The 20,673-nt window shown below is 44.7% G+C and overlaps 2 protein-coding genes across 6 annotated transcripts in view; one reads left to right on the top strand and one right to left on the bottom strand.

Moving 5' to 3' along the window:
- The window catches only part of suco (SUN domain containing ossification factor), a 72,910-nt gene extending 65,544 nt beyond the window's left edge, over window positions 1-7,366 (bottom strand). For all 3 annotated transcript variants that reach the window (XM_030771295.1, XM_030771296.1, XM_030771297.1), the window contains exon 1: window positions 7,115-7,366. In XM_030771295.1, the coding sequence (XP_030627155.1) occupies window positions 7,115-7,167 (53 nt within the window). In that variant the 5' untranslated portion in view covers window positions 7,168-7,366. The remainder of the gene's footprint in view (window positions 1-7,114) is intronic.
- A 284-nt stretch (window positions 7,367-7,650) lies between these two features.
- On the top strand, window positions 7,651-17,745 carry tmed5 (transmembrane p24 trafficking protein 5). Of its 3 annotated transcripts, XM_030771299.1 has the most exons (5): window positions 8,119-8,179; window positions 8,428-8,782; window positions 10,038-10,135; window positions 12,567-12,747; window positions 16,302-17,745. In XM_030771299.1, exons 2-5 carry the CDS (start codon window positions 8,609-8,611, stop codon window positions 16,518-16,520), a joined length of 672 nt encoding a protein of 223 aa, XP_030627159.1. In that variant the 5' UTR covers window positions 8,119-8,179; window positions 8,428-8,608; the 3' UTR covers window positions 16,521-17,745. The 3 variants fall into 3 exon arrangements, with proteins under 3 accessions (XP_030627161.1, XP_030627159.1, XP_030627158.1); XM_030771301.1 differs by lacking the exon at window positions 8,428-8,782 and having other exon boundaries at window positions 7,651-8,179; XM_030771298.1 differs by lacking the exon at window positions 8,119-8,179 and having other exon boundaries at window positions 8,209-8,782.
- The last annotated feature ends 2,928 nt before the right edge of the window (window positions 17,746-20,673 follow it).

Raw genomic sequence — 20,673 nt, 5'->3', positions numbered from 1 at the left:
TGTCTGCTTCTGCCGACTGCTCTCTGTGTGTCTGCTTCTGCCGACTGCTCTCTGTGTGTCTGCTTCTGCCGACTGCTCTCTGTGTGTCTGCTTCTGCCGACTGCTCTCTGTGTGTCTGCTTCTGCCGACTGCTCTCTGTGTGTCTGCTTCTGCCGACTGCCCTTTGTGTGTCTGCTTCTGCCGACTGCTCTCTGTGTGTCTGTTGTTGTGTTGTTATTTGTGAAACCTATACTAAAATGTAACTTCACAAGATGCTCCACATTCCTCATTTTAACACAGGCTGCTCTTCTGATATTTCTCCTCTAAAATAACAAGTAGCCTAAAATTACGACTTAATTCTCATAATGTTATGAGTTTTTGCTTGTAAAATTACAACTTTATTCACTTAATATTACAACCTTGTTCTCGAAATCTCAGAATGTTTTGTCCCTCCTGGTGGCCCTAACACTCCGTCGCACAGATCAGCAGCGTGGCAACATTGAGGATTCAGCGTTTAAGATGATGAGGAGGGTAAGTCCAGTCTGCAGGCCTTGCTTTGCCACTGTCAGCCCATGCAGTCATGCTGCCATTTTTCTGAATGGAACATTACATTTGTCTGTGGGCAAAACAAAGAGGCCCATAAACCGTGATACATACCGAACCGTGGGCCATAAACCGTGATACATACCGTTACCATGGCCCATAAACCGTGATACATACCGAACCGTGGGCCATAAACCGTGATACATACCGAACCGTGGGCCATAAACCGTGATACATACCGAACCGTGGGCCATAAACCATGATACATACCGAACCGTGGGCCATAAACAGTGATACATACCGAACCGTGGGCCATAAACCGTGATACATACCGAACCATGGGCCATAAACCGTGATACATACCAAACCATGGCCCATAAACCGTGATACATACCGAACCATGGCCCATAAACTGTGATACATACCGAACCATGGGCCAACTGCACCGTTGCAACCCTAGTTCATACAGGTGTCTTTATGAAGACCTGCGTTCGTACAGGTGTCTCTATGAAGACCTGCTTTAGTACAGGTGTCTCTATGAAGACCTGCTTTAGTACAGGTGTCTCTGTGAAGACCTACTTTAGTACAGGTGTCTTTATGAAGACCTGCGTTCGTACAGGTGTCTCTATGAAGACCTGCGTTCGTACAGGTGTCTCTATGAAGACCTGCGTTCGTACAGGTGTCTCTATGAAGACCTGCGTTCGTACAGGTGTCTCTATGAAGACCTGCTTTAGTACAGGTGTCTTTATGAAGACCTGCTTTAGTACAGGTGTCTTTCTGAAGACCTGCTTTAGTACAGGTGTCTTTCTGAAGACCTACTTTAGTACAGGTGTCTTCATGAAGACCTGCTTTAGTACAGGTGTCTTTATGAAGACCTGCTTTAGTACAGGTGTCTTTATGAAGACCTGCTTTAGTACAGGTGTCTCTATGAAGACCTGCTTTAGTACAGGTGTCTTTATGAAGACCTGCTTTAGTACAGGTGTCTTTATGAAGACCTGCGTTCGTACAGGTGTCTTTATGAAGACCTGCTTTAGTACAGGTGTCTTCATGAAGACCTGCTTTAGTACAGGTGTCTTCATGAAGACCTGCTTTAGTACAGGTGTCTTTATGAAGACCTGCTTTAGTACAGGTGTCTTCATGAAGACCTGCTTTAGTACAGGTGTCTTCATGAAGACCTGCTTTAGTACAGGTGTCTTCATGAAGACCTGCTTTAGTACAGGTGTCTTTATGAAGACCTGCTTTAGTACAGGTGTCTCTATGAAGACCTGCTTTAGTACAGGTGTCTTTATGAAGACCTGCGTTCGTACAGGTGTCTTTATGAAGACCTGCGTTCGTACAGGTGTCTTTATGAAGACCTGCGTTCGTACAGGTGTCTTTATGAAGACCTGCGTTCGTACAGGTGTCTTTATGAAGACCTGCGTTCGTACAGGTGTCTTCATGAAGACCTGCGTTCGTACAGGTGTCTTCATGAAGACCTGCTTTAGTACAGGTGTCTTCATGAAGACCTGCTTTAGTACAGGTGTCTTCATGAAGACCTGCTTTAGTACAGGTGTCTTTATGAAGACCTGCTTTAGTACAGGTGTCTTTATGAAGACCTGCTTTAGTACAGGTGTCTTTATGAAGACCTGCTTTAGTACAGGTGTCTTTATGAAGGCCTGCATTCGTACAGATGTCTCTATGAAGACCTGCTTTAGTACAGGCCAGGGTTATTATTGTATACTAAAACTAAAACTAAAACAAAAACTAATGGGTTTGAAAAATTTTCGTAAACTGAAATAAAATAATTAACCCAAAGAAAATGTAAAACTAAAACTGAATGAAACTAATAATGATTGCTAAAAAACCAACAAAAATAAAATAAGAAAAGACAAAAAATGATTGTCATTATCGCTTCAAGACGGCGGACGTTGAATCCATTCAAGGTGGTGGGTGTCACACTCCGAAAATTCTGTGTAGCTATAGCCGACAACCATAGGATGACTACATAGCGTGTCAAGACCTAAACTCACTAACCAGTGGGATTAGGCCTTATTACCAAGTGAAGGAGTCAGATATGTCAGAGAGGAGACGTGTGAGTCCTGTGTTGGACTGCTTTGACTGTGAAAGCGACACAGCCATGGTCAGTTCAGGTGACGGCATCTGTGGTGTAGAAACCAAAAATCCCGCATTTCTTAACGTCCACCTTCAGAGTCACCACTGACGGGAACAGAACACACACTATTCATGGCAACATAAGCAGCGAGACAGAGCACGACTGACGAACCGAACTCTACCGGTCGGGTTGACCATGAAAACCCATGTCATATTGTTCTTCTGAAGTAAATGGCTGAAACATTTAATCACGATCTTGCCTTTTATGTTTATTAACAGGCTTTCAGTCTGAAACAAATGTATTACACACGTAAGTTAAGTTCAGTCTTTAAATGTTGATATCTTCAATGATGGGCAGATTATTTTTCACACCCCTAAACCTTGACAATTTGTCCTTCACTAAAATTACAAAGACTAAAACTGAAACTATAATAAACTAAACCGAAATAGAAATGAGTCCACGAAATAAGAACTAAACTGAAACTAATGAAACCACTGATGAAACTAACTAAAACTAAACGGAAATTCAGACTGAACACAGACATCAACATAAAAACAAATTTGAAAATGGAAAACTATTATAACCTTAGTATAGGCATCTCTATGAAGACCTGCTTTAGTACAGGCATCTCTACGAGGACCTTCTTTAGTACAGGCATCTCTACGAGGACCTTCTTTAGTACAGATGTCTTGCTGACTGATGTTCATTGTCTAATACAGACTTAATTATGTCACAGTCATTTAGTGTAACTGAGGGCCTTACCGTGAGAGGATTAGTGAGATAACTGACTCATACCAGTGTCTTCCTATGTGTCTGGACCAACAAACCAACACAGAGGTGGTCAGGGCAATTGATCCATCTCACAGATAACAATAAACACTCACAGAGAAGGGGGCCACTGCATTCCAGGTATACGTGTTTGTTCAGAAAGTCTCCAATTCAAAAGGGCCAAGAGCTGCCCAATCCATATGAAATGTAACTTAAAACTTAAACTAAGCCTCTGACAAATGAACAGAAACAGAAAAGATATCAATGTCTCCGGTAAAAATATACACCACAGACAGCCACTGACACACACACACACAAACACACACACAGACACACATTAAAATACAGGTCTGAGATCTTAACACCATTTTTTAAATGCCAGGATCTTTGTAGACGGTGACACAGGGGAGTGTGTGTGTGGAGGTCAAAGGTGACTGTGTGTGTATGGCATTGCCTATAGAAAGGGGAGGAGAGAACAATGTGTTCTTTACTGCTCTTCACCTCAAAGCACTCAACTTCCAAACAACACGGGACACGTGACCCTGTCCCCCCCCGCCCCCCCAAACAGGTCGCGTTACCATGTTTCTTTAGTAGCACTGTGAACACATGGCTTCAGTCTCTCCAGCCACAGAAAGTCCAAACCTTGTTTAACAGGCTGGGGGCCAGTGAGGGGTCTTTCCCCTGGACAGACAAGGACAAAGTCCACAGTGTGGCCATTAACTAGACAAAGACCCCACAACATTTCAAATCAACACAGTCTTCAAAGATCCCTCCAGCGCACTCCTCTCCCTCCCACAGCCCTACGGACTCTCATCACAAGGACTGGTCATTAAGCAATGATTCTTCCTCCCAAAGCGTCTGCCTGGTTCCCCCACTCAGAACCTCCAAACCTCACGGCTCTTCTTCAACAAACACACTATATTTACTCCGACGGCAAATACCAGTGCCCGAGTGTTACATTTGGCATGAGATACGGAGGAATTGAAAGCTTCACGCTAAAAGCTTTGTAGCTATAATCAAATTAAAGCTTAGTGGTTGGCATACTGAGAGAGGGAGGGTGGGGGTGGGTGAAAGAGAGAGAGAAAATAAGAGAAAACAGGGATTCTGAGAATTTCCAGTGGTTTCAGGGAAGTGAATGGTTGACTTCTAAGGTCCCTGTGTATGTCTGTGTGTGGAAGAACAGACTGTGCTGTTTAGCACTACGAGAGTCTGGGCCATTCCCCCTTTATTGTTCCAAATACAGACACCTTTACTGTACTTCACTTGGCTTTAAAGAGCCTGGAACCCCACACTGGAACACTTTTAGCAGGATGAAGACGATACATTACATATTTGCTTTCGTTTGACTCATCGGGAAACATATGAATCGTCGTAGCCTAAGTGTGCAGTTCAATCCATGCAGCGTGCGCTCACTGCCCTGCAGAAGGCCTTGTTTTTTCACAAAGACACAAGGGTGGCACTCTGGCCTCAGACACAAGCACCCCACTCTGAGCGCACGAAATCACTTTCAGCCTCACACGGTCCTTTAGCTGCACACACACACCTGCCCATGCAGCTCTCGGAATATTCAAACACACCGAAGCAATATGACACGTCAAAACCTGATCAGAGTTATTCTAATGCAGGATGTGGGCTGGAGGTCAGTGATAACATTCAACACACATTAAATAGCCTCTTTGTTCATTTATTAGTTTCCAAATTAATTCTTGTGTTCGATATTTGGTAAGTTATGAGATTTTAAAATTACTGCACTGACATTTTCCATTACAGGAATGCAAATAAGGTGGTCAGTCATTCTGCTTTATAATTTCTGCTCCAGTTCAGAGGGAAACCGTCATCTCACTGAGGCTAAATGTACAATAGTAAAAGAACAAACTAGCCTAGCATGTGTTAAAAAAAAAAAAGTGTTGTATCCTTTTACCCTACGCATGGGTTCGAAAAATTATGATTTTCCACCAAGTAATGAGGTAGCATAACTGTTGAGACTTGCAGAAAAGACTGTGTATGTGTGTGTGTGTGAGGGGGGGCGCTGCAATTTTAGGGGGCGGAGGCATGAAAAGTAGGTTAAATTGAAGTGCAGCACACTGAGTATCAACTTTCAGGCCTGCTTTTCATTTTCAGGTTCACTGTAGGAAAAGGCTCAACGCACATCCCAGTTCCATTCATACCGTCCCGACCATTGCACAACAGAGAGACGATCCAATACGACACAGCTGGATCAGCGTTACCCAACGACTGCACACACAGGACAGCATATTCAACAGTGCATACACATATTCATAATGATAAAAAGAGGCATGAACAACTTGGTCAGGTGACACAAAGGATGTGTCGTCAACCATCAATCCTCCACATTATCCATGGTGTTCTGGAGGGAACGTGTAAGATTGTTTACGTATTCGTTATTGTTACGTATTGTTTACGTATTCGTTATTAAACACAACATATGAGAGCAAGCCGCACAAGTCAAATACGTGGCAGGTCTGACTGCTGGTACAAACTCATGAAAAATGTTTAATGCAACAACATGTTAGAAAATATAAATAGCAGTTGCATGATGGGGTCACGTATAGAAGGCGGCTGCGCAAAGCTCTCTTTGTAAAGAAAAAAAAATAGTTACAGAAAGACTTCGTGTGCAAAGCCTGAAAGTCAACCATAGTCCTTTATACTACAAACCTCTCTTCTCTTGGACGCAATGTTTGCTCACTGGCAGAGGGTGTAAACACGCCAGGTACTGCGTCAGTACCCCTCATAGCTTAATAAATGCATGACACAGGTTAATCCCCCACCTGTCCACTCTGTACGCCACACGAACAGACAGAATACGTCAGTAAGGGACACTGTGAGCGACAGACAGCAATTTGCGCGAATCCAGAGACAGCGACGAATATTTTGGACAGACTGAAATATCATTTAAGGTTAAAGACAGATTACTACAGTTGCCCACTACTGCTGAATGACTGTTGGCCCTAAATTTGACATGGATAAAATCGAAAGGTGACTGGAGAGCGTGAGGAATCTGGCTGCAGGTCAGTTGGTAACAGAATGACCAAGTAGACTTGATTCCGATGACCTGATTCTCACTGACTGGGCTAAAGTCAAAATCGTGTAGTCATGGGTCGGGCCAACTGATGGGGGGTTGAGGCGTTCAATGGTTGGCTGTCTATATACGTTAGCGAACGGTGCAGGCTATCCATGCTAGCTAGCTTGTTAATGTACTGTTATCCGTTTACCGGCCTCCCCTCCTATCGCCGGTTAGGCCAGCATGAAGTAAAGCTCTGTTTTACCAGCATCACTTTAGTTTAAACCAAACAGGTACATTTTAGCGCGTTGGTTCGCCACTGTACATCATGTACCCTTAGATCCAGTAAGACAATCGTAAAGACTGAATGTTTCCATAGAAAGGACATAAGATAGTCACATTACTAGCATCGCTCTTCAGCACTCCCTTTCTAAACGTTAAACTCAACGTGTAACCCTGGCAGTCTACTAAGACACACATAAAGGCTCAATTAATTCGTAAAAATCATTAGGTTGTGAGGCACGCCAATCAACAGACACCACCTCCTGGCAAACGGTGCGGTACACACGCGTTAAAAACACTCAGTTTACCTATCAATACTACAGTATCAGTGTGGAACATTATCTTTCAAACACCAATAGTTTGTAACGCAGCTATATATCCATGAGATGTTATGTATAAATGAAAGCAGGAAGCATGGTGGAACTTACCAGCACAGGAGAGCTACAATGAGGCAAGCCAACAAAACACGCAACCTCTTCATTATCTTCCCGCGGGGACCAACATCCTCGCTTCTTTATTGATGTTCTCTAATCTTGTATATACAGTTAAAGTGAAGCCAAGCTGGTGGCTTAATTCAGTAAAAATTTTATACATAAAAAGGGGTGTGTTTCAGAGTATATGACAAAACAATCGATCTTTAAAATTTTCCCTTCCCCTAAGACGACTTAGCTCGGTTGCTTGCTTCAGAAACTACTGCCGTTGGTTTGATTCGTTACTGCTCAGCGCTGTGGCAACTCCGCTTTCCACCAATAGGAAAATTCATTGCTCGGTCCCGGTGACGTATTCTCTTTAAGAACCGCCCACTGGCCTCCCTGGGGATGAGTTGGAAGTCCTGTCACTGGACGCGTCATCGAAAGATAAGTTTGTTGACCATGCAAACCCATATTTTAAAACAATTTCACAATCACTGGGCACGTAATTTTTTAACAGTTAAATAACTAATTTTGACTGATTAAATGGGAAAAAAATCAGACGAGCTCAAATGCACTTAATATACTGCATCCTTCCTGGGACACATGAAAACATATCGAAGGGTAGCGCACGTATACCCATAATCTCACAGACCTCTATTCATCCTTACACCACAAACCAACTGTAAGGTCGTATTTACCAGTTGAAGAGAGGACGAAAAGTAATGGGTCAAAGCCACGTGTCCTTGTAGAAATATGAGGGTGATTAATCTTATCTAGCCCGAAACCCCTGCGAGCCCAGTTTGATTGGTTTGATGACATTAATGAACGAGACTTTAATGCGCTGACACCACAGCACTGTGGTGTTAAAGTACATGAAAATGGGACTGTGTGTATGTGCGTAAGTCAATTTTGGTCACTTCGACTGGGACAAAATGCTTCATGTCTACATGTCACTGTGTCTTACAATTAGTGAGAAAGCGGGGCGTACTCGCGAGGAGCACAGAAACCATATGTCACCTTGTTTCTGACGCTGCGGCCTCGCATGTTTCTGGAGTGGACAAATATGCGCAACAGTTGATGGTAATGAAGACCTCGAAACACTCTGTGGTTTTATGTGCGGTCATTACAATGAGGACTACATTTCCCGAAGTGCAGTATCAGAGGGGCTACCTTTGAGACCGCCTGTGTAAATTCCTTGTGAATGATTCATCTCATTTCCTCAACAAAATAATGTCCAGTGACGTAGCACTGTGTTGCATGCGTACATATATTCAACAATATTACAACTCTGTGATGTGATCCAAACATAGTTTTACTCTGTCACAAAGGCGGGGTCCTTGCGTCCCGGTATGCACAACTCGTTTGGCGAGCTGTCCAAGTTATTGAGAAGTTGTGACGAGAGTTTTCGGTTGAAGTGCGTTCACTCCGAGATACTCGGGCACTCTTCGGCCTGTTTTTAGTGTTGACGGTTATATTTTCTGCTTGTGGCCGTAAGAAGAAACTTTGAGCATGGACGTGGTTAGAGTGCTGGGGTTGCTACTGCTGTGTTTATCCGAGCGGTTTCTAGTCGTCGCGTTCTCCCAGTCTCTGGACAGCGACTTCACCTTCACACTTCCCGCTGGACGGAAGGAGTGCTTCTTTCAAACCATGAAAAAAGATGCATCTCTAGAAATTGAATATCAGGTAACTGGAATGGTGATTCTTTTGGTGTCTTTCATAACTAAATCGTTGTTACTAACAGTGCCTCGCTCTAACCTTCGAAGAGTGAGTGTGTGTTCATCTTGTCGTATTTTTGATTTGTTTGTCGTAGTGATTTGAAATCAAATCGTAAATGGGGTTCAAAGTAATGAATGCGTGTGGAATTCTGTTGTATACTAAATAGTCAACCAATAATCAACCAATTGAATCGCATTGTCATTTCGTCATATTGGTTCTGACTCAATGGATTTACGCAATAGTATGGAGTCCATCTGGTTCACATAGCTACTATAAACGTTCAGGGCCGTCCTATGTCATACCTTATTCCTGACAATGTAAACTGAACAAAACAATGGCATTTTTCGGTCTGTGCAGTTGCCGCAATGAAAAAATGAAAGGTTATATATAGATAACAGTTAAGCATCATGAGAAAAACATCTGAAATGTCAATGTGTCCCCAGAATATGTCGACACAATCTGTTATTGGTACAATTCGAAGCAAATCCTGGAACAGATTCCCGCTACCAACGATGTGTAGAGACACAGAGAAGAGGTTATTAGAGCTGAATAGTTTTGCTGGTCCCTTGATGCAGTTGCTTAACTGATGGAGTTAGGCAAGGGATTACAACGGACTCGACTGTGACCGGCTCAAGAGTTTTGGCTCTGTCAGCTGTGGTTCAGACTCTGATTGACAGACGAATGTATACGTCTCTGTGTGGATCAGACTCTGATTGGTAAATGAATGTATACGTCTCTGCGTGGATCAGACTCTGATTGGTAAATGAATGTATACGTCTCTGTGTGGATCAGACTCTGATTGGTAAATGAATGTACAGGCAGTCCCCGAGTTACGAACGTCCGATTAACAGACAATTCGTACTTACGAACGGACTGCCACAAAGTCTGTTGTATTAAAATTTTGAGTTAAATAGAATGGTTTGTAATAACGAACGCAGGCATTACTTTGTGACGCTCATGAAAACATTGCGCGGCTTCAGCGGGTCAGTGGCTTGAGGAAGGAGAACGCCGTCCGCCCTTTAAAGTCTGATCACATTGCCTTTAACACTGTGTATGTACCTGTTCCGATTTACCTACAAATTCGAGACAGACTCAGGGAACGGATCTCGTTCGTAACCCGGGGACTGCCTGTATAAGTGTCTATGTGGATCATACTCTGATTGGTAAATGAATGTATACGTCTCTGTGTGACGCAGTGTGGGTGGTTGTCATGGATTTTCAGGTTCTGGATGGTGCTGGTTTGGATGTTGATTTCTACTTGTCCTCGCCTAGAGGTCACATACTGGCCAGCGACCACAGGAAATCTGACGGGGTTCATACGTAAGTCACACCAACACACAGAGTAAAAGACCACTGCCCCTTAAATCCCACTGCCCCTTAAACCCAAACCCCACTGCCCCTTAAACCCAAACCCCACTGCCCCTTAAACTCAAACACCACTGCCCCTTAAACACCACTGCCCCTTAAACCTGAACCTCACTGCCCCTTAAACCCAAACCTCACTGCCCCTTAAACCCAAACCCCACTGCCCCTTAAACCCAAACCCCACTGCCCCTTAAACCCAAACCCCACTGCCCCTTAAACCCAAACCCCACTGCCCCTTAAACCTGAACCCCACTGCCCCTTAAACCTGAACCCCACTGCCCCTTAAACCCAAACACCACTGCCCCTTAAACCCAAACCCCACTGCCCCTTAAACTCAAACCCCACTGCCCCTTAAACCCAAACCCCACTGCCCCTTAAACCTGAACCTCACTGCCCCTTAAACTCAAACACCGCTGCCCCTTAAACTCAAACCCCACTGCCCCTTAAACCTGAACCTCACTGCCCCTTAAACTCAAACACCACTGCCCCTTAAACCCAAACCCCACTGCCCCTTAAACTCAAACCCCACTGCCCCTTAAACCTGAACCTCACTGCCCCTTAAACTCAAACCCCACTGCCCCTTAAACCTGAACCTCACTGCCCCTTAAACTCAAACACCACTGCCCCTTAAACCCAAACCCCACTGCCCCTTAAACCCAAACACCACTGCCCCTTAAACACCACTGCCCCTTAAACCCAAACCCCACTGCCCCTTAAACCCAAACCCCACTGCCCCTTAAACCCAAACACCACTGCCCCTTAAACCCAAACACCACTGCCCCTTAAACTCAAACCCCACTGCCCCTTAAACCCAAACCCCACTGCCCCTTAAACCCCACTGCCCCTTAAACCTGAACCTCACTGCCCCTTAAACCTAAACCTCACTGCCCCTTAAACCCAAACACCACTGCCCCTTAAACCTGAACTTCACTGCCCCTTAAACCTGAACCTCACTGCCCCTTAAACCTAAACCTCACTGCCCCTTAAACTCAAACACCACTGCCCCTTAAACCTGAACTTCACTGCCCCTTAAACCTGAACCTCACTGCCCCTTAAACCTAAACCTCACTGCCCCTTAAACTCAAACACCACTGCCCCTTAAACCTGAACTTCACTGCCCCTTAAACTCAAACCCCACTGCCCCTTAAACCTGAACCCCACTGCCCCTTAAACCTGAACCTCACTGCCCCTTAAACCCAAACCCCACTGCCCCTTAAACTCAAACCCCACTGCCCCTTAAACTCAAACCCCACTGCCCCTTAAACCCAAACCCCACTGCCCCTTAAACCCAAACACCACTGCCCCTTAAACTCAAACCCCACTGCCCCTTAAACCCAAACCCCACTGCCCCTTAAACCCAAACCCCACTGCCCCTTAAACACCACTGCCCCTTAAACCTGAACCTCACTGCCCCTTAAACCTAAACCTCACTGCCCCTTAAACCCAAACACCACTGCCCCTTAAACCTGAACTTCACTGCCCCTTAAACCTGAACCTCACTGGGGTAAACCTGGGGTAAACCTAAACCTCACTGCCCCTTAAACTCAAACACCACTGCCCCTTAAACCTGAACTTCACTGCCCCTTAAACTCAAACCCCACTGCCCCTTAAACCCAAACCCCACTGCCCCTTAAACCCAAACCCCACTGCCCCTTAAACTCAAACCCCACTGCCCCTTAAACTCAAACCCCACTGCCCCTTAAACCCCACTGCCCCTTAAACTCAAACCCCACTGCCCCTTAAACCTGAACCTCACTGCCCCTTAAACTCAAACCCCACTGCCCCTTAAACTCAAACCTCACTGCCCCTTAAACCCAAACACCGCTGCCCCTTAAACCCAAACACCGCTGCCCCTTAAACCCAAACACCGCTGCCCCTTAAACCCGAACCTCACTGCCCCTTAAACCTGAACCTCACTGCCCCTTAAACCCCACTGCCCCTTAAACCTGAACCTCACTGCCCCATAAACCTGAACCTCACTGCCCCTTAAACCCAAACCCCACTGCCCCTTAAACCTAAACCCCACTGCCCCTTAAACCCAAACACCACTGCCCCTTAAACACCACTGCCCCTTAAACCCAAACACCACTGCCCATTAAACACCACTGCCCCTTAAACTCAAACCCCACTGCCCCTTAAACACCACTGCTCCTTAAACCCAAACACCACTGCCCCTTAAACCCAAACACCACTGCCCCTTAAACTCAAACCCCACTGCCCCTTAAACACCACTGCTCCTTAAACCCAAACACCACTGCCCATTAAACACCACTGCCCCTTAAACACCACTGCTCCTTAAACCCAAACCCCACTGCCTCTTTGTGGAGCACACAGACTAACTTTCTCTCTCTCTCTCTTATACCTGTCCTGACTGTTGTGTCTGCAGGGTCGAAACAGAAGAGGGTGACTACATGTTCTGCTTCGATAACACATTCAGTGCTGTGTCTGAGAAGATCATCTTTTTTGAGCTGATTTTGGACAATATGGATGATGGAGAGGATCCCGAGGATTGGAAGGAGTACGTCCACGGCACTGATCTCTTGGACATGAAACTGGAGGACATTATGGTGAGGCAGAGCGTTACCAGGGTTACTCATCTCCTGGAGTGTAGTCAGGACTTTCACCATACTTTAGTCAGGCTAGACCACTTGACATTGTTGTAGTAGCAAACTTTTAGGGAAAAATGATCAAAAAATGTATAGGAAGAAGTAATTAATTTAGTTCTGGTGTCATTTGCATAACAGGCAAAACAGTGGAGGTTAGCAGAGTTCACATTTTAACATTAAGATGAAAGGCCTAGGGAAGAAGAGAACTGAACATTAAAGCTGAAAGTGTTTCATAGAGAGGGAAAAAAAGCATAAACAGTGAAAATGGCCGTTAGTCTGAACACTGTTCAGAATCTTCAGTCACAGTGTGGTTGTGATCCCCTCAGAGTGAATCCCACGTCCAATATCTAAAACAGACACAATGGAACGTGTTGTCGTGCATTGATCTCAAGTGTTTTGGGGGCTGTTACCTTTGTTTTCATTAACTGACACCTAAGAGCAGTTTGAGAGAAGAGGGAGTGCTGTTATGCAGTACATTGGCATGACCGTGGGTTGGCTGATGTACAGTATGACAACACAGCCTCCAATGTGATGCAGCTGCTTCTACAGAGCAGTTATATATAAACAAGGCTGTTCATCAAGAAATGGCCATTTGAGACAATAGATTATGATTTGTCGTTTTTTTGGCTCTGCTAACAAAAACAGTCACGTCAGGGTTACATTAGTAACAAAAGTGGTGCCAAGCAGCACAGACTGCCCCGCCTGCAGGCTAGCAGGTTACTCTTCATCATAGATGCTTGTCTGCACTTTTTGATATTTCTCAAACCAACCAAGCAGTTCACAGTCCATATTGGCCTTGTGGTGTTTGTTTCATTTTTGTCTCATATTAACGGACCTGGAGACGTGCAGATGAATCTGGCCTCTTTTCCTGCCCAATGGCCTTATCTGACAGTCATTCATAATTGATGTCAAGTATCATTTTCATATTTGCACTGTGGATGTGTCAGAGTTTTGTGGAATGGGCAGTTATGTCAGAGTGATACTTACAGTAAAGCATTCCAGTGCTGTCATACTGATTATCAGCACTCACGCAATACCTCTCGTCCAATCAGATTACTCGACCAGAGCTCTGCTTTGCCGCGGATGACAGGCTGTCTTGTCCTGGCATAACTGGGCTAGACATACTTCACACAGGGCAGCACTGACCATCCCATAGCACCTGAACTTTATATACCAGTCCTCATTCAGCACCTGAACTTTATATACCAGTCCTCATTCAACACCTGAACTTTATATACCAGTCCTCATTCAACACCTGAACTTTATAAACCAGTCCTCATCCAACACCTGAACTGACTGATTGATAGTGTTATGCTGATTTCAGTTCACTTCACACACACACACACACACTAAGGGTGTGCGATATATATATCGTCTACGATAATATCTTAATTGTTGTTTTAACGGTGTGGGAGCTGACAGTATCGAGTGTGTCACTCACTTTGCAAAAACTAATCAGAAACACGCCTTTAGAGTCCACACATTCACTGTGTCATGTAGCCTAGTAGGATATAGACTACTGCGCGTGTGCATAGGGAGTGCATGCATTCACTGTGTCATGTAGCCTAGTAGGATATAGACCACTGTGTGTGTGCATAGGGAGTGCATGCATTCACTGCGTCATGTAGCCTAGTAGGATATAGACTACTGTGTGTGTGCATAGGGAGTGCATGCATTCACTGTGTCATGTAGCCTAGTAGGATATAGACTACTGTGTGTGTGCAGTAAGGGTGCATGCATTCACTGTGTCATGTAGCCTAGTAGGATATAGACTACTGCGCGTGTGCAGTGAGAGTGCATGGGGGGTGCTGGTAGAGGTGTACACGGTCACCGCACCATGAGTTAAGCTAGCGTAGCTGCCTAAAACTGCATGACTGAAATATAAATGAGTGAACAAACAGCGTCAGGAGACAAAACACACACACCACCAGCCTCACAATCTACACCATTAGATTTAATTGCTAGATGTGGATCATCCTCACTGCATGGAGGTGGTTTGGCTGGATCATCCTCACTGCATGGAGATGGTTTGGCTTTGAAAAGACGGATGTTGCTCAAAACTTTTGAAACCACATAGTTTGCAGATTCCTGTCTTTTGAACCAAAAGATGTTGGACATCAGTTGCCATTAAAGACAGCTCAACAACTAACTTCTCTCACTATCTGCAAACTGTTTGATCTCAGTAATACTTGCACTGCTGATTTCAATTTTTTTTGTGTTGCTTTTACTTGAATGCTTCAGTTTAAAGTAAATAAGACCTGTTTTCCTTAAATATGTTGTTTCCATTAATATCATTAGTAAGCAACAATTAATATCCTGTTAAGAAGAGCGAGCTGGTACAATATAAGATTTTTACCGACACATCTTTGAAGGATGCAAAAAATCGTCTACATATCGTTATCGACAAAATCCCAGAAAATGTTGAGAGATCATTTTTTTTGTCAATATCGCACACCCCTTAACACACACACACACAGTGACATATCAGTCTGAACCGAGAGCCAAACTGCTGCTGATACACAGACCCATCCACATCAAACACACACCAGTCAGTTTCACCTCACAGAGGTTTTGGAGCCTGTGCCTTTCTGCCTCTGGAACAATAGGCACTACAGGATGACCCCCCCCCCCCCCCCCCCCGGCAGCTGTGCAGGATGTTGTGTCCCTGCCTGAGGCCGAGCGGTGTGCTCCGCTTTGTGTATGGAGCCGGTTTCTGTCCCCTGGGCCTTTGAGTCCAGTACACTGCTTTAATTGTAATCATGCCTGAGTGAACATCTACTTCAGCAGACTATAAATAGGGCAAGAGTTTCTCAGTTATGTTTGTGTGTGTGTGCACGCAGTTTCTTAGTCCTGTGTGTGTGTGTATGTGTGTGTGTATGTGTGTGAGTGTGTGTGTGTGTGTGTGTGTGTGTGTGTGTGTGCGCGTGTGCAGATCAGTCTCATCTGTTTCTCTCTCTGTTTCTTATAGAGATTATAAAGAACACTACCCTTTATCTGACTGTCTCTCAATCTGGCACAATGTCTGTCTGCAGACTGAATGTGGAGAGCATATGGACACCCTGTCTCTCTCTCTAGGACACTATAAACAGATTTCTCTCTCTGTCTCTCTCTCTAGGACATTATAAACAGATTTCTCTCTCTGTCTCTCTCTCTAGGACATTATAAACAGATTTCTCTCTCTGTCTCTCTCTCTAGGACACTATAAACAGATTTCTCTCTCTGTCTCTCTCTCTAGGACATTATAAACAGATTTCTCTCTCTGTCTCTCTCTCTAGGACACTATAAACAGATTTCTCTCTCTGTCTCTCTCTCTAGGACACTATAAACAGATTTCTCTCTCTGTCTCTCTCTCTAGGACATTATAAACAGATTTCTCTCTCTGTCTCTCTCTCTAGGACACTATAAACAGATTTCTCTCTCTGTCTCTCTCTCTAGGACACTATAAACAGATTTCTCTCTCTGTCTCTCTCTCTAGGACATTATAAACAGATTTCTCTCTCTGTCTCTCTCTCTAGGACACTATAAACAGTGTAAAGGCTCGTCTGGGAAAGAGTGTGCAGATTCAGACCGTACTGCGAGCTTTTGAGGCACGAGACCGTAACCTGCAGGAGAGCAACTATGAACGTGTAAACATTTGGTCCTGTACCAACCTGGTCGTCATGGTAATCGTATCCGGGATACAGGTGTACCTGCTTCGCAGTCTCTTTGACGACAAGAGAAAGACACGCACATAGCCTCCTTCTCTCTGCACTGAAGAGAAGTATCACTGTCTATGGCAAGAGACTATACAACACACAACACACACACACACACACACACACACACACAACACACACACTGTCCGTCCCCTCCTGTCTTGCTCCATCTTCAGTGGCCTTAAGATGAAGGAACAGGCGAAGAACATGATGAAAACAGACCCTGTCTCTCTCTCTCTCTCTCTCTCTCTCTCTCTCTCTCTCTCTCTCTCTCTCTCTCTCTCTCTCTCTCTGTACTGTGTTAAGACAATCGGTGTGTTTGTCCACTCTGACTGTTCTGTGGTGGATGTGCTGTACCAGGATCAGCTGTCCGTCAATACTACTCACAGAGGGATCTCTGACTTTTTCAAAAAAACACTAGACGATTACAGTTATTTGTTGTTCTTTCTAACGGACTGATTTTTATGGTGGTTTTTAGTTTAACTCTGTATTGAGCTGAAATCTTCTATCACTGTACTTTACAGCCAAACACAAGTAACCCAGACACCACCCTCTGTCTTAGGGTGGAGGATGTTGGACGGAGGCTCCACCATTCTGTGTGAGGGTTGGCGTCACAGGCTGTTGTGTTACTGGACAGGGGCAGATTCTCTGAAAACCTCAGGATGGCGCCCTGCCCCATTGGGTCATTGTAACTCGCTGTGCTATCTGACCCTAGGTCAGCCTGACTGTGTCACAGAGCGATTCTCACACAGTCTGCTCTAAACACTTAAAGCATACACACACACACACACACGCACACACCTCTACCCTGATACTGACTCTGTGGCTAGTCACACTCATTCTTAGAAGCATGGTCAGTCTGCTGTACAGACATGTGGAGCAGGGGAGATGACACTGTAAATCACCAGACTGTCCACCAGAATACATGACCTAGAAACCACCGCCCCATAAATCAGCCCCCGCCCCTCTGTCACCCGCCTGTCAGAGAAACAGGAGACCGCATGACTGAAGGGGCGGCTCTGACTCCCACCAGCAGGCTCCTCAGAGGACTGTGAGGAGAAGAAAGAGGAGTGTTTGAATCAGGTCAGGGAGGAGAAGCCTCTCCCCACTCGCAAAGGAGGCGTCTGCGGGTTTGAGGTGCAAGGTGCCATTTGGGCTCAACAGTGTGAGCGTTTCACTGACATTTGCGACTAAAAATAGATGTGTGTGAACTGTGAAATGGATTTAGGAACACGTGTGTGAATAAAAAGTGTTACAAAATTCACCCCAAGCAGCTTTTTTTTTTTTCAACATAAGGCTGATAACAGAACAGCAATGACTATGACGCGGTCACTGCGCTGAACCAACGTTGTCTGCTGAAAAAAATCCTGTGATTCACCCGCCAGTGCTAAGGGCCCTCGACCAGACTTTTTCGCCGTTTAGAATTAAGAAGAACTGGTTTATTATAGAGGCATTCATACAGTTTATACTGTTTATACAGCAGTTTAAACGATAAATAATTACAGAATCATTAAATACATACAGTTTGAAGCAGAAATAATTAAAAACCTAGTGATAATTTTTATACTCAAATCATTTTGCTTGTAAATGTCCCCTTGTATCCCTTTATTAAGGAAAAACATATCATTTGATACATTTCTGTTGCGCCCCTAAAATTCTTTATGCGCTCCTAACTTTTTCAACGCAGGAATCCACGTGCTCCTCGGAGAAGAAAGTGTCAAGTCCTGTTGGGAACATGTCAAAGAGATCCACACTTCTCTCTTCACAGACCTTTCAGTCTCCACCTGAAATGAAATTTAAAGGATGTCTCCTTGACTGCCTGTCTCTCTCTATGACTGCCTGTCTCTCTGATTGTCTAAGTCCCTGACTGCCTGTCTCTCTCTGTCTGTCTCTCCGACTGCCTGTCTCTGTCTCTCTCTCTGTCTCTCTGACGGCCTGTCTCTGTCTCTCTGTCTGTCTCTCTGACTGGTGGGGCCAGGCTGTTTATGTGGTGTAGGTGCAGTTGTAGCTCTTTGTGTGCGGATCTGAATCTTGCCTGTGTGAGTCGTTGCCAGACGAGACTAAAGGCAAAGTTCCTCTGTAAAGGAGAGATGGGATACTCATAATGATGGTTCAGTTGGCCAAACTGGAACACTGCTGAGTAAACTAACACTATGGCTGTCTGAGGACACTAAACTGAGTGTTGAGTTGTATGTAATGTAAATACTCTAGAATCCTGCCCCTAGTAGGTAAAGTGGTCTGTTTGTAATTTGCATAGTGAGAGATATCATGCACCACTTAATTGTGGAGATTGTTATAGGTTTCACACTCTGTTACTAAGCAACAAGCTTCACATGTTGCTTCATATTGCCACTTCCTGTCTGGACCACTGACTGCCTGTGTTAAGCACTGGTCAGGTCTACATTTTCCTGTCACAAACACTTTTTTAAAATTATTATTATTTTAAAGTGCCAGCACACTGAGATGCTGACATGCTTTAGCTTTGTGGAGAAGCTCAGCGGTGCAGAGTGTGTGAGGGAGCATTGTTTTGGTCCTTTCCAAGCACAGCTCTGACTACACACCCTGTCAAACTGAAATACAGAGGAGCTCAGAACACATCTGTTGTCTCTCAAACTTGTCATGGATTAGGATTACAGTTTTCCTCTGTTCCTTTATTCTGTAATTTAGAGCTGTTTTCTGAACACACTCTTTTGTGGGGATGGATGGGTTTGAAGTGTCGCTCTGTCTTATTCAGACTGAACACACACTGTCAGCACTGTGTGAACACTGACCAAGCTGCAGTGTCTTTTCCAGGGTTTCTTTACTGTTACAGTGGGAATGTGTATTTTAGTAGCACTGTTACAGTGGGAATGTGTATTTTATTGGTACTGTTACAGTGGGACTGTGTATTTTATTGGTACTGTTACAGTGGGAATGTGTATTTTATTGGTACTGTTACAGTGGGAATGTGTATTTTAGTAGCACTGTTACAGTGGGAATGTGTATTTTAGTAGCACTGTTACAGTGGGAATGTGTATTTTAGTAGCACTGTTACAGTGGGAATGTGTATTTTATTGGTACTGTTACAGTGGGAATGTGTATTTTAGTAGCGCTGTTACAGTGGGAATGTGTATTTTAGTAGCGCTGTTACAGTGGGAATGTGTATTTTAGTAGCGCTGTTACAGTGGGAATGTGTATTTTAGTAGCGCTGTTACAGTGGGAATGTGTATTTTAGTAGCGCTGTTACAGTGGGAATGTGTATTTTAGTAGCGCTGTTACAGTGGGAATGTGTATTTTAGTAGCGCTGTTACAGTGGGAATGTGTATTTTAGTAGCACTGTTACAGTGGGAATGTGTATTTTAGTAGCACTGTTACAGTGGGACTGTGTATTTTAGTAGCACTGTTACAGTGGGACTGTGTATTTTATTAGTACTGAATGCAGGACGATCTCCAGTCATCACGAGCCTGATGCATCTGACGGAACAACCCAAAGGAGGTGACGCCCAGGAGCAGCTGTGTGAATGCAGGCCTAAACTCTGCCTGCACACACAGGCGCTCTGCGCAGACAGTGGGCCCTGGCAGTGCTGATGGCCGTCCCAGGCTCATGGATCCTCACAGGACGACAGTTCGGCTTAATGTCCTGGTTCTGATCTGAAGAAGGCCCAGAGGGGTCCACAGCACACATCTCCCTCAGCCTGGAATACACACACACACACACACACACACATGCAAACAATTAACTAACTGCTGCCTCAGCCTGGAGTACACACACACATACACAATTACTGCTCCCTCAGTCTAGAGTGTATACACACACACCATTAACACACATACCCTCAGCCTACACTACACACACCACACACTGTTAACACACAGCATTCAGTTGTACCAATACCAGCTGGAAACCCGCTAAGAGAGTCTATACTCATAGCTGCAAACCACCTCATCTTTCAACTGTGTGAGAGGAGTGAATGCCAGATTTTGGAATAGCTCAGATTTCAGCCAGTGCAAGGCCAGATAAATCTCTGTGTTAGTTGGTTGTCAGGGCTGGAACTGGGAGACAAAACCACTGACTGGAGCCATATAAACAGTCTCTTTGCTGCTGGCTGCGTCTGAACTGGTCTTCCTGTCTGACTAATGCTCTCCTGTGTCAGTACCTGCCTCTCAGCCTCTGTCCATTCCCACGGCTTCTTTTCTCATTAACTACATTTCC

Source organism: Chanos chanos, chromosome 4 (assembly GCF_902362185.1).
Source record: "Chanos chanos chromosome 4, fChaCha1.1, whole genome shotgun sequence".
NCBI lineage: Eukaryota > Metazoa > Chordata > Actinopteri > Gonorynchiformes > Chanidae > Chanos > Chanos chanos.
This window is presented reverse-complemented; position numbering and strand designations above follow the sequence as displayed.